Source organism: Artemia sp. Qi Xiang Cuo, chromosome 18 (assembly GCF_049724085.1).
Source record: "Artemia sp. Qi Xiang Cuo chromosome 18, ASM4972408v1, whole genome shotgun sequence".
In the NCBI taxonomy this organism is placed as follows: Eukaryota; Metazoa; Arthropoda; class Branchiopoda; order Anostraca; family Artemiidae; genus Artemia; species Artemia sp. Qi Xiang Cuo.
This window is the reverse complement of record NC_142811.1, coordinates 5,174,372-5,199,448: the sequence shown is the minus strand read 5'-3', so window position 1 is coordinate 5,199,448 and position 25,077 is coordinate 5,174,372. Positions and strand designations below refer to the sequence as shown.

The 25,077-nt window shown below is 36.0% G+C and overlaps 1 protein-coding gene across 1 annotated transcript in view; it reads left to right on the top strand.

The window, feature by feature from the left end:
- RhoGEF3 (Rho guanine nucleotide exchange factor 3) overlaps positions 1-25,077 on the top strand; it is a 213,413-nt gene that overhangs the window by 21,614 nt on the left and 166,722 nt on the right. The window contains exon 2 of the mRNA XM_089104622.1: positions 16,385-16,511. Within this exon, the coding sequence (XP_088960748.1) occupies positions 16,385-16,511 (127 nt within the window). The remainder of the gene's footprint in view (positions 1-16,384; positions 16,512-25,077) is intronic.

Genomic DNA, 25,077 nt, shown 5'->3' with positions numbered 1-25,077 from the left:
AAGGGTATTAGATGAGAATGGATTTTCATGTTCGTGGGAGAAGGGAAAATGGCTAGAAGATCATGAAAAGTTATTCAAGGAATTTAGAACAAGACTTGAAGACCAAGAAGTGCAACTATGGCAAGCAGCTGTTGACAAATCTCCAAGTCTTACTTTGTATAGAGAAGTAAAAGAGAATTTTGGTGAGGAGTTTTATTTCAAGCTGGGATTGCCCATTAAGTATTTGAGGATTTGGATTCAGATTCGAGCAAATTGTCTTCCAATTTATACTAAGGTTGCAAGGAAAAAGAGGGAAGGTCCGGAGGCCGGGTTTAGTTGCTTGAGATGTGGGGAAAATGATTATGGGTTGGGCCATTTCCTCCTCCGGTGTAAGCAACTATCTCATTTAAGGGGATTAATTATCCAGGAGGGGGAAGATAGGCTGCTTTGTGAGTTAATGAGGTCTAGGACTCCCCGTTATATTGTGGCAGTAGGAAATTTTGTATTGATGGGAAGGATGTCAAATGAAGTGTAATTTTTCTTTAGTATTTGTCTTTTTGTATATGGCTTTAATTGGCTTTTAAATACAGATTATTATTATTAAACACGCACCCGTGATCTTTCTTCTGGCAAAAAATGCAAAATTCCACATTTTTGTAGATGGGAGCTTGAGTCAATACCTCGCTCTTTACGCTTAAGCTCGAATTTTGTTCGAATCACAAACCCCTGAATCACAAAGGCCGGTTAATTATAGAATAGATAGCTCTTTTAAAAGTACTAAAAAAAACTTTAGCGTAAAGGGCGAGGTATTGATTAGGGGGAAAATCCCTTCATATACGGAATAATTTCTATTTGTTTTAAGTTTTAATGTTGCTCCTTACTTTCAGTTGAAAAAACTTGTTTTTTTATTTAATTTCTGATCGTTTTAAATAATGCTGGGAAATATGGCGCCCCCTTCATAAAAATGTCCCTTCCCCACGGAAACATCCTCCCCCAACTCCCCCCTCCCACCAGAAAAAAAATCCCTCCGGAAACGTCGGTATACTTCCCATTTACCAATACTATTATGTAAACAATGGGCAAAGTTCATAACTTGCAGCCCTTCCCCCGGGAACTGGGGGGGGGATTAAGGTTAAAGACATATTTATTAGATTTTCGACAATGCTGAGCAAAATGGCTATCTTAAAATTTTGATTGGGTGACTTCGGGAAAATTGAGCGTGGAAGGGGGCCAAGTTGCCCTCCAATTTTTTGGTCACTTAAAAAGGGCACTAGAAAATTTCCGTTCGGATGAGCCCTCTCACGGTATTTTAGGACTACTGGATCGATACGATCACCCCTGGAAAAAAAACAAAAAAACAACAAATAAATACTCATCCGTGATCTTTCTTCTGCCAAAAAATTTCACATTTTTGCAGATAGGGGCTTGAAACATTTATAGCAAGGTTCTCTGACACACTGAATCTGATGGCTTAATTTTCAATAAAGTTCTATGACTTTTAGGGGTTGTTTCCCCCTTTTTTTCGAACATAAGGCAAATTTTCTCAGGGTAAGACTAACTTAACTTTTATTAAAGTTAACGCGTAACATTTGATGGGTAAGATTAAACTCAATGAAACTTATATATTTGATATCAGCATAAAAATCCGATTCTATTGGTGTATCTATTGGTGTCAAAATTACGGTTTTTAGGGTTTTGGTTACTATTGAGCCGGGTCGCTCCTTACTTACAGTTCGTTACCACGAACTGTTCGATTCCGACCCTTTATTTTCGCTCAAAACAAATTTCTGCTTATCTATCTGCCTTGGAAGAATCTCCAGCTGTTTCTTTCTCAACTATTGCTCAACTTAAAACAGTTCTTGAGTCTAAACAATTTTGTTCAACCATAAAATTTATAAGTATTATTGAACTCAAAATTCACAGTCAACAGCCTTAAATGAGATATGGCCATTAAGCAATCGTCACAACTCTGCTGCTATCTTATCTTAAAATCCAGATTGAAGTATTTTTTAGATTTTAATTATTTTATTAAAAAAAAAATTAATGACAAAAAACACGCTTTTGTGAAAATTGCATTATGCTTTAATGCTATCAAGATGAATATATAAAAAGCACGTATATATGATAATTAGCTTTCAAATAAACTCTTAAACAGCTCTTTGACGTTCACCTCTGGTAGCGCTAGCAGGGTGGCGAATGCGGTCCACATTTATCACGATCATTTTAAAAACGTAACCCCTCAGTATTGCAATTTTTGACCATTGCGCTTGCGCACTGTCAATGCGCATGCGCATGCATGGTTTGAATTAGAAACTGTACCAGAATCCAAATTTTTCGTCCTAGAAGGATCGTGAAATGGTCATTGATTGGATGAAAGTGATCGCATTAGATCGCATAGCATCACTTTCAACTAATCAGAGATGTTTTACACAGACGTAAAGTTACTGGAAGTGGTATTGTACGTTTTTAGTCAAAGCGTCACTGACAGCCAATGAAGATTACTGTTGAGTAAAACTAGAATTACACGGTACTGCTGGTTCATATTTGAGACATATGGTTAAAATTACGTTTTATAAATTTCACGGTTCAAGCTCCATTTCTTTGGCTAATTTTGTCCAAAATAGCAATGTTTAGGGTTTTACAAATGAGATTGGCGGATCACGTTCGCCATCCTGGTGAGGGAAAAAAACGAAATAAGGGACACATCAGTGTAATCAAAGCAGAAATAAGATTTTCTTTATTTTATTTTTAGATGGAGGACTGAAAACCTCAAGTTTTAGGATTTTTGATTGACTTTGTCCCCGGTATATCTACATATTAGACTAATCTTGGAGACCTTGTCTGAAAAACTTTGGATTTTGACAACTTTTATTATTTTTATTTCTTTTTTGGGGGGAGGGGGGGGGGCTGTGTGTTTTTCCTAGAAACTTTGTCCATACGCTAGGCTAACCATGAAAACTACCGCTAGATTTTTTTTTTATTCTCACTGGTTTTGATTTTTGTTCTGGAGAGAGACTCTTCGACAACCTCCTGTTTCGTCCAGTTTTTACAACCCTGACAACCCCTACAGTTCGAAAAAAGAAGTTAATTCCAACAACTATTTTATATTCGGAAGATGGCTGGAATCCTTGTCTTTCCTACTTTGCCTGACATCATCATTTGAACTCTTAAAAAACTCTATTCTAGTCGAATTTTCCAAAGGGCTGCCCACTTTCCGCCACTTGGTGTATTAGGTGTATATGTCAGCACGCCATGTATGCCGCACGACTCCGCAACGCTTGGCAAAGTTTTCACCCACCTTTGGTAAACTTTCACCACGCTTGGCGAAGTTTTCACCCACCTTTGGCAAACTTTCGCCACGCTTGGCACGCGCCACCTGGTGTAGGGGATTTCTGAAAATGGGCGCCCTCTTGAGTTGAAAATGGGTGCCTTCCATGTCAGATAAATAACTGAGGTAGTTTTCGTATGTTTGTTTTTAAACTTAGATCTTTTATCAGTTATCGCAATTCCCATGCACTTTTCCTTGATATTTGTGCGATAAGGACAACGAAAATATATCTGGATTTATTCATATCAGTCCTTTCTTTTAGTCTAGTGATGCTTGTGAGTTGCCAAAGTGATTAATTCTGCTTCTTTTGCGTAACTAAATAAAATTCGAAACCAATCGGTAATGACTCATTTAGAATTTAATGTTAGTTTAAGCAAATTCCAAAGCACGAATTTTTTCGGAGGATATCGAATTTCCTTACTTCAGCTGTGTTCAGTTTAAAAAAACAAATTTAGTTTGAACATAATGATTGAACAGTTCATAGAAATGGATAAAAACAGCTGTGACTAAACCCAGTATTCTATAGAAAAATTTGTGATTAGTGATTCACTAAAACGGTGAGAGACAGTTTTCAAAGTACCAAGGACATCAAAAATAATTTTTTCCCCTTGGATTCCAGTTAGGTCTGTCCATGCCTGAACATCACAGTTTTCTGAGGATTTTCTTATGGTTGTTTTAAAATTGTGAAGTTTTTGGGTAGTATCACATTTTTGTCAGTGTTGTCACGTTAAACCGTGAAAAAAATATGCAAAACTAGTGACTTAGATTTGAAAAGACCTGTGTCCATAAAAATTCCAACATTAACAATCTGCTGTTTCCAAGACCGTTTCCAAGGGATCAGTTAGGGTGTTTGACCCTTCCCTCCAGAAATTTTTGTCCGACTCATAAAAACGTAAGAAGAAAACAAAAAAAAACACATTTTTGACGCGTTTTTAAAGTCTTTTGGGTACATGTCTATTAAACAAAATACTCGAGAATTATTATATGTAAGATCTGACAGAAACCGCTTTGCCTCTCTGGAATCGGTTATGATTTGCTTATTTTGAGTGAAAAAACTACGATGTAGGTATATTTTAGTAAAATATTTAATATTTAGAGGTGATTAGGGGTTTGGTTATGTTAGGTATTTAATATAATGCGTTCTGTTTGTCCTGCTTTCCATAATTCTTTGTCGTAGTCACCATAGCTTTATTTCTGAAATATTATATAATCATCGTGTTTTGTTATATTTGAAAGTAAGCAAATCATAACCGATCCCTAAGAGGCAAACCGGTTTCTGTCAGATCTTACGCAGCGTAATTCTTGAGTGTGTTTCGTTTAACAGACAAGTACCTTTTTTTGTACCCCACCCCCGCCCCCCGAAAAAAAAACCGGGATACGGCCCTGGTTGATTCCCAAAGAAAATTTCACCTTATTAATCTACTTGGTGAGATATGTTTTGGCTGGTCGTGTGCTTATTTTTTCATCCAGGTTTCTGATTTTTGAATTTGGTGCCCGCTAATCTGCGGGCAAAAAAAAAAACTCTGCATAATCGCATATGAAAGTCTTTTTGGTACTTGTTTAAAATCCAGTAAACACGCGAGAAAGACGGCATTGAAATCTCAAAGATGCTATATGAAAAATAAGTTTTCGCTGCCTAGTGAGTTATTGCTCACTCCGTGACAAAGATTTAAACTTTAGTGTTTTGGGGTTGAAAGGGCAAAAAAGTTACCTAGGTTATATTAGGCTAGGTATTTAATATATGCTATGCTTTACCCCTACCCCCCTAATGTGTAAATATACAGCCAAAATTTGTTCATAAACTATTATATTTTCATCCTATTTTGTTCCATTTCATTAGCATTAACGAAACTTCACTTATCGCGTGTTTACTGGATACTAAACAAGTACCGTCTTTTTTAATATTTTTTTTCTATCTCTTTGATATATACAGTTTCCACTTAATCAATTGAAACAATAAGATTACATTTTCATTGTCCTTGGTACTTCATCAGAAAGCTATTACACGCTTTTTCAGAGCAATGCATTTGAAACAGATTGATATTTGTCATGGTGAATTTGGCGAGGATCATGAGTTATTTGAAAAACAGGGTTGTTATCTAAACAATGGGTATCAATCACAGAGTTCAACCTCAAAAAGCATTAAAAGGTCAGATCGGTCAGAGAAAGTAAATCCTAGTGTTTGGCGGCATAGTTATCTTGCTCATCTAGCCCTTTCGCGAGTTGAGTCGACCTCTTTGATCTCTGTCAGCAGCCTAAGTATTACATCATCACCCGGATCTGGAGCATCTGACCAGCCATTTATGAATAGAAAGTGGTTTGGTAGTAAAACCAACTTAAAAAAGTCTGATAGATCACAAAGCGTGAATATTTTACATCATAGCATTTCTGAGCCTAATGAGACTTACAAAAGAGAGTTTGTATCCCCATTAAGCAGACAGAAGAGCGAAAAATCACTCACGGGAGCAGTAAGACGCCGCATAAGATCTCTGTCAAACTCCACTGGTATCACGCGAGGAAGCTTAAATGACAGCTTTGATACTCAGTCCGATACAATCTCGAATTCATCTGTAAATATATCAAGACAATCGTTATATGAGAAATGTAATATGAAATCAAAACAGATTGAAGAAAATATATTGTCTCTACGACAAAGGTTAAATAAACGAATTGAGAAATTTGACCGAAGCTTTCGGGATAAATCAAGGTCATCATATTTTAGTTTTAATGCAAAAACCGATCTGGCACGGCCCCACAGTGAAGGAAGCGTAAAAATTTTTATATCAGCCCCATTTTCCCGCAGTACAAGCTGTATAGCAGTCAGTACTAGCGGCAGTATATCTTCTTCTTGCCCAGAAAAGGGGGAATTTCGACCTAGGATAGCAGATGGCAATGATTCAAAGTGCCCAGCTCATGTTGACCCATGTCAATCAACAGAAGAAAGTCAATTGAACGATGCTGCAATTGATACTCAATCATCTGACGAACCAAACTCATTTTCTAAAAGTTCAGATGAGGAAATTATTAAAGATATTATTGACTCATCGTTTGAACACCTCCGAAAGAATAGAAGAAGTTTACATCGAAAAAGTTTCAACCCTAGGCTGTCTACTGAAACAATTCTCGAATCTGAACCAGAAGTCTATGACAAAGATTCGGGGAATGACCTCTCTTATTCAGAGTTTTTGAAAGGAATGAAGAAGTCTTTCGAAAATGGCTCTCTTGATGCTATTACTTATGATAAGGCGTCTACACCCTGTAGACAAAGCGCCAATGATACCAATCAAAGCGATGTGGTGCCTGACTCAAATACCAAGAGTTTGACTACCCAAGGAGTAAAGAGTGTAGAAGAGAACTGTACTACTTTCTCAATTGAGATTCGTCAAAGAACCGTCTCTGATATGTAAGTTGTTTAATGTAAAGCTGTAGTTGTTGGTTTTGCTCCGGGTTACAACCCCTAGTGAGTTATCACTATTTCGGTACTTGTCAATGAGCCTGAACCACGCGATATATTTTATAGGGAAGTTTTTTAAGAAACCAGCCAAACGAGTTTTTCAATACAGAATTGGATTGCACACTGGCGTTTGTCATTGCGTTTACAATATTTAAACTTTGGTTTTTTGGGGGTTTAGGGAAAAAAAACGTACCTTGGTTAGGTTAGGCTACGTATCTAATATATGCTATGCTTTACCCCTCACCCCCCCTAATGTGCAAATATATCATTCAAATTTGTTTCTAAACTATTATATTTTCCTCATATTTTGTTTTATTTCATTAGCATTAACCAAGGTTGACTTCTCGCGAGGGTTCCGGCTAATTGACAAGTACCACTATTTCTAGTGATTTTTTATATTTCCTAGGCAAAAAAAACACAAAAGCAGCACATATATCACTAAATTGTTGAAGAATATCATCAAATCAACCAAAAAAAAAACACTAAAATCTAGTGATTTATTTTTTCGCTGGGTGGCAACCCTGGTCCGGCTCCCCCTTCGTTCAATGCAGTCTATGTGTATACGAATATTTCAATTCCTAACGGGGTGATGAACTGATGTATTTATTTTAGTCTCTCCAGCCTTTTTTCATTCCCTGTTGACCAAATCTTTGTCAGATTTATTTATTTACGTTATCATGTTTTTTTTTTTTTTTATTTACCCAACTGACTGGTTGAAAATACTTTTTTTTTGTTACCCATATATTTTACTTAACCCCATAAAGTGGATTTTGGATCTTTTAAAACTTGTAATAGCATAGTGTTTTTGTAAAAGATTCGCTTCTTTCTAACCCTAAACTATTTTACCCAGCAATAAAGAACAAAATACGGATTAAATAACATTTTTGAATTTTCTCATGAAATTTGAAATCGAAGAAGTATTTTGTGCTCATGAAATATTGTGAGTAAGCTGAAATAAAAAAAAATATAACATCAACATATTTTAGAACTAAATTTTTCGTTTATTTTATCATTATTTCTATTAATTCCTTTTTTATACCGTTTTGTTTTATAAATAATTTTTAACTTCAGAATGAAGCCCAATTATATTTGGAAACTTAATCCATTAGGAACAGGGCAGTTCCACTCCACTTTGTATTGTATTTCAAACATTTTAGGCCATATACGGAAAAATGTTTACGTATAACACTATAAATGTGCCACGTATTAAAAAAAAATATAAATTCGAATTTGCTAATTAAATTAGGCTGATTAAGCTGCACAAGATTAGCAAAAGAATGACCGTAGCCTTTCTATTACGTTTCCCAACACTACAATATAACTAGGAGAAGCTGCTCATCAGCAGCTGCTCAGCTGATCATTATATAGAAGAAATCTGCTCATGCTTCCCGTTTCTGTCTTCCGAATGGGAAAAGAAAGAAAGCGGTATCCTTTAAAGCTTTTCATTTGATGTAGATAGAAGTTGATGATAACTTGTGTAGGAGCTGCTCATCAGAACCTGCTCAGATGCTCCTATATGTATGATAAAAAAGCTGCTTGTGCCGGCCTTTCAAACGAAAAAGAAACTATTACCGTAGCCTTTTTATGAAGTTACTGAAAGCTGCTATATAACTAGGAAAATTTGATAATATTATGCAAAGAAGCTGCTCATCGTCGCCTGTTTAGCTGCTCATATATGTATTAAGGCTGCATAGGTGGCTGGTGCCTGCCTTCCAGATGGAAAAAGACTGTATACCTAGAATAGTTCTACCAAACACGTCTCAAGGTGGTAGGAGAAACCGGACGCCCCAGAACATTCAGAGTTGATATCATAGAAATTACTTTAATTTGTTGGAGATCACTTGGGAGGTGGCTGAAGCAAAACTTGGTAAGGACCAATGAAAGGGATAATATGAAGGAGTTTTCACCATTGTGCTAGCCTTCGGTGGCTTTACGCTGTGATGGTTTTTGTGGAAGTATAAATATAGACTAGCACGTATATACCCAAGAGGTCTATTGGGGTTGACTTCATGGAAGTCGCATCAGTCCCCGTATATAATATTTGGGTAATAATGTTCCCACTGCTTTCAAAAACTCGTGCTCCGGTACACATATGCTCTTATTTCGAACTAAAAGTTCGATTTGGTCGGAATAAAAGTTCCTGCTAGAAATAAAAGCTGTCATTTGTGAATAAAAAAAACGCATTTTCGCTATTTCCTTCTTGTAATTTTTTATTGCCATGGGATTGGATTCGCTCTTAATTGGTCTGTCGTAAATTGACAACCATGGTCAAATTAACAAGTTTAAGGTTTTTCAAGGTGAAGCTAAATTATGTAATTACCTCTGAGCTATCTGCAACAGTTCCAAGGATATTAGAATTTTAAAAGAGTACCAGTTTTAAATTGGTAATCAAAGTCTATGACTCTTGATTGAACAATAGATATACGATTAGTTTTGGTTATTTTAACTTTTTTATCTGCAATCTGCTGGAGAGAAAAAACTGGCGTCCGACTGTAAGTTTGAATATGCCTAATTAAACCTGTTTTAATTAGTAGCGTGTTCGTCCTACCCTGTTGTCAGGGGCGTCGTTTGGGGGAGGCAAGAGGGGGCAACTGCCCCTCCCCCCTAATAATATGAAAAAAAACATTATACATCTTATACCCTTAGACTATCTGGATATGGACCCCTCTTGCCCCCCCCCCCCCCCCCCCAATAAAACACTGGAGATTCGCCCCTGCCTGTTGTAGCATAGTGAATTGACGCTCAGTTTGGCAATACAGGGCCAGAATTCAATCCCGGCCATAGCAAGGTTGGGCGACAAGCTTGCTACCTGCCCATGTAAGAAGACCCAGCAATTGAAACGTCGATTCGGAGGCCTATGTCCCAGCAATGGCTCTGGAGGGTTTTTATCCTTATCCTTTTTGTTCGTCCCGGTGGTGTCAATTCACGGGGGAGGAAGGGGGAAATGTATTTTTTAATGTCTAATTCGGAAAATGCGTCGTTTCTTAAAATTATTTTTAATAAAGATACAAAAAAGGGTTGCCCTCTGAACCAAACAAAACATCCTAAGTATCTTCTACCCCTATCAATTTGATGGATGCCATAATTCAAAAGGTGTTATGAAACGTTCGTAATAAAAGGGGTATTAAAAACCAAGACCGTATCTGGGGGTGGGGCGGCTTTACCCCCACCCCTGAAATATTTCTCCGACTCGTAAAAACGTAACAAAAATAAATATAAACAATTTTGTGTGCATGTTTTGAAGTTTTTTTTTATGAAAGCCGATGACCCCCCCCCCCTAAAAAATTCTTTTGCAAAAGTCCCCAAAAAAGAGAGTACTGGTTACGACCCTGTTAATGACCCACCCTGTTAAACAAAATGGGCTCATCTGATTTGTTTAATCTGCAGTTCTATACCCTATTTGGATCTCAAAATAATCAAAAGTTACGATGCTTTAAAGGTGCTTTTTATATCCTTTTCTAAACTTATGAAAAAGTTGGAAGTTCGAGTTTTTTAGAGTTATCACCAAACTTCAGTTTTTCTTATCTTGAAAGCTAGATAAAAACCACCTTAAAATGAACAGAACTTGGCCAAAAATTACCCCTCGCTGAAGACTAGTCCAACTAAATAAAAAAAATATTATTTAACCGACAGGATATAAAACACCTCTGGTTTTTGATAAATTCCTGGAAGAAAAACCGTGTCTTGAACTTGGGTCAAAAATAATAAAAAACTATTGCAAGGAAGTTCGGATATATGTTCTAGTTTAGTTCATAAGTTTATTAATCCACATTCACAAACAAATAAATAAATAAAACAAAACTTTCACACTGGAGAAAACCTATGAAGGTTTGCGATCGCACGAAAGTCCACGTAACTACTCACCAATTAACTCAACTATTAACATAAACCTCATCTATTAATTAAAACTATTATAAATAAACCAAAAATAGATAAACTATAACCTATATATATATGCAAAAAAACAATATATATAAAAAAATAAATAACTGAATTAAAAATAATAATAGACAAATAAAATATAAAAGAAAAATAATAATAACAAATCCAATCTCCATCACTCATAATAAACAACTCCCTCTCCCCCTCCCCCATCCTTACCTTAGCAACCTTATCTATGGTTATGACGTAATGGATTATGACGTAATTAATGCATGGTTTCCTTTAAACTTCTTATAGCGAGCATGGTCTTTTCTGGAATTCTCACTCTGGGGGATGGTGGGGGAGATAAACCCTTCCAAGTGGTTTTAGCTGTGCAACAGATGTTTTTAGGTCCTCTTTAGTCATTCAATAACCAAAGAGTAAGTAGCTTAGGTATACACACTCCCAATACTACTGGTTGGACATATTGTTTGTAGTATGTACTACACATACTGTAGTACATACTGTAGTATGTACTACATGCTGTAATATGTAGTATGTACTAGTTGTACTATGTTGGACATGTTGTTTGTAGGTGTTTTGAAAAAAGACACCTGAAAAGTACTGCAAAAATTGTATAAAATGTGATTGTGTCTTGTGGAAAAATACATTGTATTTTTCCAGGTATTTAGCCAACCAATGTGCCCTAAAAATAAATGGTATTTTACCAACCTTAGAATTTTATTTTGCTTTGTGATAACAGAAAGGCTTGACAATATTGTAAATCCAATTTAGTTATTTTGATATGTTCGGTATGATATGTTTGGGAAGTTATTTAAAAAGTTGGTAAAACTATACAAAAGTAAGCAACTATCATTTTTATAATAGCAGTTTTTATCCAATTATTCAAATTATATTTATATCAGTAATTATGGCACCATTATACAACATTTAAGAACCTTAAGTTTGTACTTTTTACTAAAAGAATTTTTTTTTGGTACCTTTGTCTTATAGCCAGCACGCTCAAGATCTTGTATCGCGAACATGAGACAATAACCGGTTTTCATGGTCTCTATACCAAACAATATTAGGTTCAGCTCGGTGGGAAACTACATTGTAGTTATGCTTTAATTAAATAGTTAGTTGGTATTTTGGTTAGGTTACGCATTTAATATAATTTGTCGAATATCTGTTTGCCGAATCTCAGGGAGTACCCAAGGCTCGTGCCAGACAAAAAACTCAAGAAAAGGGATGGTCTTCTAACCCTTTGTTACAATTCGCATGCGACCGAGCTACCTTCTGGTACGGTATATGGAAAGAATGTGGTAGACCACGCTCAGGAGTAGTTAAAGAAATTAGAGTTGCATCTAAGCGTAGGTTTGGGAAGGAACTTGCTCATCCCCGTGTGCAGCTGAAATCTGAGCTTTCTGAAAAAGTAATTAAAAATCCTAATCTGTTATGGAAAATGTTTGATAAGAAGGAGTCAGCGGGTCCCGAGTCAGATATCTAATGTTTAACATGGATAAACTATTACCTTGATGAGTTTTCAGCCCCAAAACAGGATCTTAACATTTCTGTTCAAGAAAACCTCTCATCCCTCCTCTCATCAATTCCAGATACAGATTTCATAGTTACCCAATCATAGGTTACGTCTGCGGTCTGACGGTTAAAAAAGATGAAATCGGCTGGCATTGACCGTGTTGCCGCCCTTCACCTTAGCCATTGCAGCCCAACTTTCATGGGACACCTAACTCTTCTCTTTCAGATGATCTGCACTACTGGACTCGTACCATCGGCATTCAGTACTGGGTCGCTTAGGCCAGTCCCGAAGAAAGGAAAAAGTACTTCGGAATGTGCTTCGTTCAGACCGATCACAGTAGCACCAACGCTTTGCAAAATCTTCAAACTTTTGGTCATTGATGAAATCCAGGAAAAATGCTGGACTCCCCCTTCCCAGTTTGGGTACCAGAGGCGTCTTGTTTGCGGCCACGCCATTTCTGCTTTGGCTTCAGTCTTGATTGACGCTGATGAATCAAAGGAGTCCATTGTTAAAGGTCTGCATGACGTCTGTCATGCCTACGACTCACTTCTCCATGACCAACTCATTCTGAACCCCAGCCGCACAGTCACAGGTACAGAGACCGCCTTCTCCACACTACAATCAAATTACAGTAGCACTGGCCTTGAATTTAACCCGCAGAAGTCGGATATTCTTCTGTTCAACTGGCGCCAAGAAGAGGTCTCGTCTCTGAGGCTGGGAGAACTGTCTGTAGCCCCTGTCTCGAAAATTATTTACCTTGGTTTACCAATTGGAAAGGATCTAAAAACTACCCGCTCCCTTCTTATTGATCATCTCCGTAAACGCCTGGCTTTTGCTTATAGTAGAGTAGTCTCATCTAAAATCCGTTTCAACTGTTTTATTCTGGATCGACTTTATAACGCAGTATCCCTTCCCCATTTCCTGTATTTAAGCCCGTTTTGGAGAATTTTTCCTGAGCCAGAGAAAAGAAAGCTCAGATCCGCCTTTTTTAAGTATGCGAAGTTCTTGTTGCGGCTCCCGCCGTGGACAAGAAATTCTCACCTTGTAAAAAATTTTAAAGTTACAGACCCAACGGCAGCTATAATTGAACAAATTAAACGGTACAACGAGAAACTTTCTTCCCATCCTTGGTACCGTTTGCTAAGGCAGTAAATCGCTGTCCATTTAATTTTATTTGAAAATATCTTGTCATATTTAGTCTTTTTACCATCTCTTGTCAAGGAGGCACACTTGTGCCTCTATAAAGAGGCGACCCACCACAATGTTAAGCGATTTCAGGTCCTAGAGGTCGCAGAGAGACGGCGGTAATCGCATTTTGTAGCCCAAGCTCAAACTAAGAAACTTGCAAAATTTCATCCTCCTCCGACTTTATCTTCATGGGGTAAACTGGGCCGGAAGTTTGGACCCTCCCACCACAGCTCCCCTTTAACGTTGTCCGATTGGGCTGAAATTTAGAGGTTAAGCTTTCCTAGGGCCCGGGAGCTTATCCTCGAAATTTCAGCTCAACCCGATCACTCCTTCCCTGTTTTCAAAAAACCAAATATAGCCACTTAAAATTCATTTCTTTTTTTTTCTTAGCCACGCCTACAGGCCACAGTTGGCAACGGATCCGGGTGAATGAGTACTCATTTGAAGAAGAATTTGACCTTTTAGGGGCTTTTGATATTTTCAGACCGAAAAAATTATCCACCGAATTTACATTTACGAAAAACCTTAGTTTTTTTCAAATAATACAGATAAACAGGTTAGACATGCTTTGTTATGAAAATATCTGCGCGTCAATTTTCATAACAAAGCATGTCTTACCTGTTTATGTGTATTATTTGAAAATAACTACGTTTTCTATAGAGTTACAGAGGCTGAGTTACAAGGTCAACCCTTAAAACGTACAGGGATTAGGAGGCACAGTTGGGGGGGGGCTGTTAAAGAGGCTGAGTCACAAGTTCGAACCTTAAAACGTACAGGGATTAGGAGGCACCCTGTACGACGTGATTTGAGTATTCAGGAATTAAAAGCCTTAACACAGGAATGTTCAAGACCGGGGGGTTTGGGGGGCGGCAGCCCCCAAATTCAACTCCTGACACGATCAGCTAACAGTTAGTCAAGCAATAATAAGTAATAAACTGTACAAAAACGTGCAGAAATTATTTGAAAAAAACTACGTTTTCTAAAGAGTTAAAGAGGCTGAGTTACAAGGTCGAACCTTAAAACGTACAGGGATTAGGAGGCACAGTTGGGGGCTGCCGCCCCCCAAACCCCCAATTTCGCAGCCTTTAAATAAAAAAAAATTTTAAAATGAAAGTAAGGAGCGACATTAAAACTTAAAACGAACAGAAATTATTCCGTATATGAAAGAGGCTGTGCCCTCCTCAACGCCTCGCTCTTTACGCTAAAGTTTTTATTGTTTAAAAAAAGAGTTGTGAGAAAGTCAAACTTTAGCGTAAAGAGCGAGGCGTTGAGGAGGGCACAGCCTCTTTCATATACGGAATAATTTCTGTTCGTGTCAAGATTTAATGTCGCTCCTTACTTTCAGTTTAAAATTATTTTTTTTTATTTAAAGGCTGCGAAAGCGGGGGTTTGGGGGGCGGCAGCCCCCCAACTGTGCCTCCTAATCCCTGTACGTTTTAAGGTTCGACCTTGTAACTCAGCCTCTTTAACTCTTTAGAAAACGTAGTTTTTTTCAAATAATCATATTTAGACTAGTTGATTGAGTCCGTTGATTTTGAATTGAAGTTATCGAGTATTTTGCTGTAGGTTAGGTTAGTTGAATTGAAGTTATCAATCATATTGCTTACGTTTCTTCAGTAGTTGGGAGTTTAAAAAGTAAAATTTCTTACGTACCTGCAGTGCAGTGTATAATTGAGTTTTTGTTTCTCGTCTTTGTAATTTGTTCGATTATGTGTATTGTGTTGTAATTGTTTTTTTTGTGTGTGTTTTTTCTTTTTTAGTGATACTCCGTCTTTTGTACCTTTTTTTGACGGGTAATAAATAAATAAATAATGCGGTTTTTGCGGCCCCCCTTCCATAATTCTTTGTTGTAGCTTTCATAATTTTGTTGATAAAGTATTGTATTTTCATCATATTTTGTTTTATTTCATATGCATTAACCAAATTTCACTTTTCGACACAACTTGAGCGTGGTGGCTCTAAGACACATGTACCATTTTCTAAACAAGTCGCCGTATCCCTGCGGTGTTCTATAAAGCTAAAGAAATGTATATGTTTATTTATTTCAAACCATTAATTTTTAATATTTTAAATTATTTATTTATTTATTTATTTTGTATTTAACAATACAAAAGTACATAGAGAAAACGACACAAAAAGGAATAAGAGAAAGAAAAAAGAGACATCTATCAGTAGCCTACATTTAATCTATCAGTACACTATCTATCAGTAATCTATCAGAAACTATCAGTACAATTAATAAAGAACATCTATGAAACACTGAACAACTTTTACGTACATACAACTTTAAATATCACTGTATAAGAAGGGGATACCATGGATGGAAACTGATTTTGAGGTTGTTTCGAAATAGGTTTTGATAGAGCTATTGCTGGGCCGGCTATTTTATAATTACGGATTAATGCTGAATTTCGGGTCCACGGGGGCAAATGAAGTAAATATTTCGCAAGTTTGAAATATACTGAACGAAGTTTACGTTTAACTGTTTGTGAGAAAATTTTCCAAAAAAGTGCTGTGTATAGAAAATGTGGTAGTGCTGTTGAATTGTATGGTTTAGCGAGGATATATATATGGAGAAAAAAAGTACTTCCGACATTCACCGGTGAATATCGAAATCCACCGATTTGCGGACATTCACGGTAATATATATATATATATATATATATATATATATATATATATATATATATATATATATATATATATATATATATATATATATATATATATATATATATATATATATATATATATATATATATATATATATATATATATATATATATATATATATATATATATATATATATATATATATATGGCGTTATTCTACTAACTTGCCGTCTATGAAAAGGAGACAAGTCCTTGCCCTTTGAAATTTAATCACATTACGTCATTTCCTGTTAATCTCTGTTTGACGTACCCCACTCCCCTGAACCTGGAAGATAGTCATACTTAGATATCTGAAGAACCCCCTCAAATTACCTTTAACCATTGCCGTGTGCTCTAATATTCTATTTGCTTCTTTTTTCAGTCCTCAGAACACATGGCCAAAAAATATTGCCTTTCGAAGTCATTCCACAGGAAGTCCCGAGTCCCATTCTTGCCATCCGGAGTACCGAGAGAATCTAACTGGAGGTACATTGCTCAATGAAAACGAGGTAAGAATTTCTCACTATTAGGACTGGAAACTTAAGCCGTGAACGAGGGGTTTGACACTTTCCCCTTAGTTCACATCTTGAAGCGGTAGTTTTCCCTCCACGCGTGGCAAAATCCGTGCCAAATATAGAAGGGCTTTCGAAGCGGACCTTTTTTTTACCACATATATCATAATTTTCGCCCTCCCTCCCTGGCATGTGCCATGGGGTGTAGCCGATGTTTCAAAGATTCTAATGCTTGAAGAGTGTGTATGTCAAACAGATTTTTTCATTCATCATGAAACAGCCACTGGGTTTACTCCACGGTACCCAACTAATCAAATGATTTAAAAGTTTAAGAATTTTCTGTAAGTCTCAAACTAAAGTCCAGGTTGTTTATATTTAGTTTATCAATATTCTGAAGCACGAGATGGAAGAGATGCATAATGTTTACACCTCCAACAAAAAGGGTGCAACCCCTTTACTTTTTGACCATAACTATATTTCCTCTACAGCTTCCTACCTTCCAAATCATGCGCACACTATCATTTTATTATTCATTGCCTCTATACAGGGTTCCCACCCCTAGTGATTTATCACTATTTCTAGTGTTTCTTTTTATTACCTAAATAAGGAAATCACTAAATCAGCACATAAATCACTATATTATTTAAGAAAATCACTAAAATCTAGTGATTTTTTTCTCAACAGGTGGCAACTCTGCTTCTATAGAAGCGTTTAGATTCGTATGTATCTTAACTGTTTCCGGTGAAGAGATATTTTCTCTAATAGATATTTCCTCCCCACTTGGGCATCTAAAGGAGCAGTTGAATTAGAGTAATTAAGGAATTCCTGTACTTCAGAAGATTGACTGAGTTATCTAAATTTGTTGAATATGCGTTAAAACATAGTATGATGCTCAAAACGAAATGATGTTAATTAAAGCCTTTTTTCCAATTTTAAAGGAGAGCAAAAGAGATTAATTTTTTTTTCGCTAAAAATAAGGCTCTAAAGTACCAAGGACATCGAAAGTAACCAAAATAAAACAACGCAGAACAAAGCAATGAATCCATCATAAGCCAAATTCGAACTTTGAGTATAAAATACCCTTTTCCGACAGAACATTTAAGTTTTGCAGATAGGAGCTTAAAACCTCTGGAGTAGGGCTATCTGATACGCTGAATCTGATGATGCGATCTTCATCAAGATTCTTTTTTTTTTTAGTGGTGTTTCCCCAATTTCGCATCCAGGTGGTTAGGTGGTTTGATCTTCAAGATTCTTCAAGATCTTCAAGATTTTTCTTGAGAGTGCTGAATAAGGTATTAATGACATTGCCAAATGGGTTGCTAATCTTTTTGACCCAGAGGTACTAAATCATTTTTTTCCTATCTTTTCCTATCATGACTGCCCCCTCCCCATATTCACTGTAAAAACTCCTCTTTACGTGATAACAGGGGACATGCACAAAGGTTTTTCTTACTATAGAAAATATGTATATCCTATGGCCCTTGCCATGCCAAATGGAAAGGTTCCACACGTGGCGCGAATAAACACGGCATGGCAGAAGTGTGCCTAAACTAGAACTTGGGTGTGGCACGTGTGGCGGAACTAATGGCATTCGAAATGTACATCAGTTGGGGGAGAGTGTGCAACCCTTCCATAAAGATCCATTAAAGGAATCATTCTCACTTTGAGCGGGTATAGGCTACGCCCTTTTTTTTCTGCGCATCATTGGCAAGAAGGAAATTTCAAATCAATTTCAAATTGTTAAATTTATCTTGAAGATTGTTCTTGAGAATACTGAACAAGATATAGATGATTTTGCCAAATTGATTGCAAATCTTCTATATATATATATATATATATATATATATATATATATATATATATATATATATATATATATATATATATATATATATATATATATATATATATATATATGTATGTATATTCCTACTGTGTCAGAGATCAAACCTTGTTCTAGAAACAGACTGCAGGGCCGACACAGGAACCTTAGTAGTCGAGAAGCGTTGTCAATCCGATTGCTTCCTTACTTGCGATTAAATAAAAAAAACAAGTTTTTTAAACTGAAAGTAAGGAGTGACATTAAAACTTCAAACGAACAGAAATTATTCCGTATATGAAAGGGGATGTCCGTTCCTCAACACCTCGCTCTTTACGCTAAAGTTTTTTATTGTTTAAAAAAATAAAGTTGTGAGACAGAGTCAAACTTTAGCGTAAAGAGCGAGGCGTTGAGGAGGGGACAGCCCCTTTCATATACGGAATAATTTCTGTTCGTTTTAAGTTTTAATGTCGCTCCTTACTTTCAGTTTAAAAAACTTGTTTTTTTATTTAATTTCTGATCGTTTTTTAGTTAATGCAGCTTGGATTTTGGCACACCGTCATTGAATAAGTAAACAAAATTTGCATAAAAATTTTACTCTTCTTTTGCTAAATGGCTGTCTCTAAATTTGGTTCTGACGTAATTTACAAATTAACTTACATAACGAACTTCTATATTCGTATATTTTCCGTCTGACAAAAAATACAAAGTTGCAGATTTTTGCAGATATGAGCTTGAAACCTATGTAATAGGGTTTTCTGATACGCTGAATCTGACGGTGTGATTTTTATTAAAATTCTTTCTCTTTTAGGGGATGTTTCCCCCCTCTTTAAAAAATCAGGTAGATTTTCTCGGGCTCGTAGCCTTTGATGAGTAATACTAAACTTAATAAAATTCATATATTTAGAATCAGCATTATAAGCCCATTTTTGTGATACTTTTATTGACATCAAAGTTCCATTTTTAAAAGTTTGATTACTATTGAGCCGTATCGCTTGTTTTTTTTTATTGTTTTTTTTATTACTTATATGTTATTACGTATATGATGGGGTTCTCCCCTTAGTCAATACCACGCTCTTTACATTAAAAGTTAAAAAATTTTTTAATTCACAAACCCCTGAATCACAAAGGCCGTTTAATTAGAATAGATAGCTCTTTTGAAATCACTAAGAAAACTGTAGCGTAAAGAGCGAGGTATTGACTTGGGGGAGAACCCCCTCATATACGTAATAATTTCTGTTCATTTTAAGGATGTTCGATTTCTGATCGTTTTTTAAATAATGCTTGGAAATACGGCGCCCCCTTCATAGAAATGTCCCTTACCCCAAAGAAACATCCTCCTCGGAAAGATTCTCCCGAGTAACCCCCTCCTCCAGCCCCCCCCCCCACCAGAAAAAAAATCTTCCTGAAAATGTCTGTATAGGCTACTTCCCAATAACCAATACAATATTTAAGCAATGGGCAAAGTTCATAACTTGCAGCCCTTCCCCTGGGAACTGTGAGGGATTAAGTCATTCTAAAAGACATATTTATTAGATTTTCGACTATGCTGAACAAAATGGCAATCTCAGAATTTTAATTGGGTGAAAGCACGTTAGATTCTATGAAGATCAAATTAGATGAGCAGGTTAGGATATGTAAAAGAAAATATAACCACTGCTGAGCTAAATATTGTATTTTTTTGCATATCAAATGCATATGAAATATGAAATTAATCTTGATTGGGTGACTTTGAGAAAAAAATGAGCGTTGGGGGGGCCTAGTTGCCCTCCATTTATTTTGGTCACTTAAAAAGCGCACTAGAACTTTTAATTTCCGTTCCAATGGGCCCTCTTACGATATTCTAGGACCACTGGGTCAATACGATTACCCCTGAAAAAAAAAAAACAAATAAAAACGCACCCGTGATCTTTCTTCTGGCAAAAACTGCAAAATTCCACATTTTTGTAGATAGGAGCTTGAAACCTCTACAGTAGGGTTCTCTGATACGCTGAATATGATGGTGTGATTTTCATTAAGGTTCCAAAATTTTTAGGGGGTATTTCCCTCTTTTTTTGAAAATCAGCCAAAGTTTCTCAGGTGCTTAACTTCTGATGGATAAAACTAAACTTGATGAAACTTGTATATATGAAATCAGAATTAAAATTTGATTCTTTTGATGTATCTATTGGTAACAAAATTCCGTTTTTTAGAGTTTCGGTTACCATTGAGCTGGGTCGCTCCTTACTTACAGTTCGTTACCACGAACTGTTTGATATGAAACTGATGGAACACAGACGTCACAATCAGGGTAATTCTTTTCAGCTAATCAAATTTTCCCGAGAATTTTAATTACATCCCCAAGGAAAATCTAATTAAGGGAACACTTGTCAATCAACTTACTTTCAGTATGTTACAGAGGAAATCAGGGGTAACTGTCCTTCGAGGGGCTTCCCGCTCTTCTCCGCCTAGTTCACATCTTGCAGCGTCATCTTTTGCTCCAAGCATAGAACACTTCCGTCACACCCACTTCTTGACATCGCACAAATACTCACTTTGTGCTACACGCGGCACACTTCCGCCACACGCAGATGCGCCCTATCTGGTGTACATAACTTTTTTAATTGACCAACTCATCGCTTTCCTCCTAATTACTTGCGGTTTAGTAGGAGTAATAACCTAGGTTCTTTGAATCATATCCCTGACTAAATACCTTATCTTAAAGGTATTGGCTAAGTTATATAGGACCTTTTAGTGTACTGAAGCTTGATTCAGATTGTAAATAGTCTTATAAAGATAAGAAAACGTTGCCGTGATCAAATTGTTTGCAACAAATCTTTAAACTAACCGCTATTAGAGTTTAGGAATATTAGATAGCATTGCATTAATCAAACAGTTCGGGGTAACGAACTGTAAGTAAGGAGCGACCCGGCTCAATGGTAACCGAAACTGTAGAAAACGGAATTTTGATACCAATAGGTACATCAAAAGAATCAAATTTCAATGCATGCTTTGAAATATATAAGTTTCATCAAGTTTAGTTCTACCCACCAAAAGTTATGCGCCTGAGAAAATTTGCCTGATTTTCGAAAAAAGAGGAAAAGACCCCCTAAAAGTTATAAAACCTTAATGAAAATCACACCATCAGATTCAGCGTATCAGTGAACCTTACTGCGCAGGTTTCCAGCTCCTATATACAAAAATGTGGAATTTTGCCTTTTTTTGCCAGAAGAAAGATCACGGATGCGTGTTTATTTGTGTGTTTGTTTGTTTTTTTTTTGTTTTTTTTTTCCCAGGGGTGATCCAATCGACCCAGTGGTCCTAGAATATCGTGGGAGGGCTCATCCGAACGGAAATTAAAAGTTCTAGTGCCATTTTTAAGTGACCAAAAAAATGGAGGGCAACTAGGCCCCCTCCCACGCTCATTTGTTTCCCAAAGTTACCCGATCAAAATTTTGAGATAGCCATTTTGTTTAGCAGTTTCAAAAATATAATAACTATGCCTTTTAGGATGAATTATTCCCCCAAAGTCTCTTGGGGGAGGGCTGAGAGTCATGAACTTTACTAACTGCTAAGATATAGTAGCCTATCGGTTATTGGTACATATACAGACATTTTCAGTGGGGATTTTTTCTGGTAGTGGGGGCGGGCAGTGGGGTGGGGGTTATGTGAGAGGATCTTACCATGAAGGAAGTTTTCATGGGAGAAGGAACATTGCTATGAAGGGGGCGCCGGATTTCCCAACATTATATTGGATTTCCGGATTTCCCAGTATTGTATTGGTTATTGGGAAGTATACAGACATTTTCAGGAAGGATTTTTTCTGGTGGGGGGCCGGAGGAGGGGGTTACTCGGGAGAATCTTTCCGTGGAGGATGTTCCTTTGGGGTAAGGGACATTTCGATGAAGGGGGCGCCGGATTTCCAAGCATTATTTAAAAAACGATCAGAAATTAAATTAAAAAAAAACAAGTTCTTTCAACTGGAAGTAAGAAGCAACATTAGAACTTAAAACGAACAGAAATTATTGCGTATATGAGGGGGTTCTCCCCCAAGTCAATACCTCACTCTTTACGCTACAGTTTTTTTAGTGCTTTCAAAAGAGCTATCTATTCTAATTAAACGGTCTTTGTGATTCAGGGGTTTGTGAATTAAACATTTTTTTAACTTTTAACGTAAAGAGCGTGGTATTGACTAAGGGGAGAACCCCCTTCATATACGTAATAATATATACGTAATAAAATAAACAATAAAGAAAAAACAAGCGATAGGGCTCAATAGTAATCGAAACTTTTAAAAACGGAATTTTGATGTCAATAAATGTATCAAAAGAATGGGCTTATAATGCTGATTATAAATATATAAATTTTATTAAGTATAGCATTACTCATCAAAGGCTATGAGACTGAAAAAATTTACCTAATTTTTTAAAGAGGGAGGAAACATCCCCTACAAGTGAAAGAATTTTAATGAAAATCACATCGTCAGATTCAGCGCATCAGAAAACCTAATTACACAGGTTTCAAGCTCATATATGCAAAAATCTGCAACTTTGTATTTTTTGCCAGAAGAAAAATATACGAATATAGAAGTTAGTTACGTAAGTTAATTTGTAAATTACGTCAGAACCAAATTTAGAGACAGCCATTTAGCAAACGAAATGTATAATTTTTATGCAAATTTTGTTTACTTATTCAATGACGGTGAGCCAAAATAAAAGCTGCATTAACGAAAAAACGATCAGAAATGAAATAGAAAGAACAAGTTTTTTAAAGTTAAAGTAAGGAGCGACATTAAAACTTAAAACGAACAGAATTTATTCCGTATATGAAAGGGGCTGCCCCCTCCTCAACGCCTCGCTCTTTACGCTAAAGTTTTACTTTCTCACAACTCTAATTTTGTTAAACAATAAAAAACTTTAGCTTAAAGAGCATGGCGTTGAGGAGGGGACAGCCCCATTCATATACGGAATAATTTCTGTTCGTTTTAAGTTTTAATGTCGCTCCTTACTTTAAGTTTAAAAAACTTGTTTTTTTTATTTAATTATCTGAAGAGAGCAAGGCCAATGCCCAGGAACCCTTGTCTAAATCTTTTTTTTTTGTGATTCTTTGGAGAGGCGTAGCTTCAGCATTTTTATTAGGGCGGGGGGTAAGAGGGGTTCATATCCAGATAGTCAAGGGGCATGGGCTATATAATAATTCCCCTTTCAAATTATTGGGGGCAACTATCCCCCTTGCCCCCCCCCCCAAAAAAAAAAAAACGACACCCTGATTCTTTGTAAAAAATTATGCTTTATGTAGTTGGTAAGTGTCTGTAACTCTAGAGGAAAATCGTTTAATGAAGTCCCTTCATTTGCAAATATTAACGGAGTAAATTTGCAACATTATTCACAAGCCCGGCTTTTTTAGATGGTAAAGCATCAGGCTCCTAAACTCGGGGTCTTAGGTTCATGTCTGACGCAAGGCTGTTTTTTTTTTTTTTTTTTTTTAAGAGGAGTGAGAATATGTTCCTTTTTCGGTAAAAGTTGCATTGATGGAGAAATAATCCTCCCGTTTCAGGGGGAGTAAAGTTATTCAGAAACCAAAATTAAACATTTTTGTTTTGTTGAGAGTGGGTCTGGGGAATTGTGCCTAAGGACCCCTGAAGAAATACCCAGTCGCATCTTCAAAAACATTAAAATCTTGGATTATTATTCTTAATATAATTATTCAGGTAAATGGTGTTTAATTATTATAAAAATAAGTCGTGAAATATTAACACTGAATTGTTAAGTAAAGTGTCTCAAGTGTCAGGAGGAGTAAAATTGTTCAGAAATTGAAAACAGGGAAATAACGTGAACAAAATTTAGGAAAACTGTAAATACGAACTTTTTTTTTTGGTGGGGGAAGGACTCCTTTGTACATTTTCGTCATATTTTCAGAATGATAAATAAAAATCTGTTATTTATTGTTGATATTACTGTCTAATTATTAATAATATTAAATTATGATTTAATTATTCTTGTAATATTAAACTTGAATTTATACTGAATGAAAAGAAAAAAATCACAAATTATTTTTTAACATTTTTTTTCACTAAAAGCCCAAAAAGATTTAAAACTAAAAAATTTTGATTTTAAGTCCCATAGTAATAAATAAATAAAAATACATCTGATCTTAAAAAATTAATTCAATTTAGTTAATAATGCTTGATTTTAAGTTCTCGATTTCATTCTAAATTAATTTTGTTTTTATTAAACATATACAGTCCTTTAAGTATGAGGTAAATATTCAATAAAAGAATTCAATAAAGAATCTTCGAAAAAAAAATTAAAAGAGTGCAGTAGAAGAATCTTCATGTGAGTTTAACAAAGTTATGCCTTGTTACTTTTTTTAATCACAATTATAGTAATAATGAAAATAACGATAAATATATCTTTATTTGACAATTTTAATAAGAAGGGGCCAGAAAATTCAGGATTTCAACTGTACCCAGAGCCCTCTCCCCCTGTGAGCGTGCCCGAGCATCACCCATATGTCTCTTTTCGGTTTCCTCTCTTCATCGCCAGTGTAGACTATGCGAAGAGTTTAATACTTCACATCTCGACTAATTTCCATCTACTTTCACATGTGGTATTTATTTTAATTGGTTGAATACTCCTCACTTACTGAAACCGCAAAATCGTAACTTTTTTGTGTAAATAACAAAACCTCAATTCGTTTGACCTATATTTCCCTTTTTACAAGTACAGCCACATCTTAATGACAAAACGCTATAATTATTTTTAA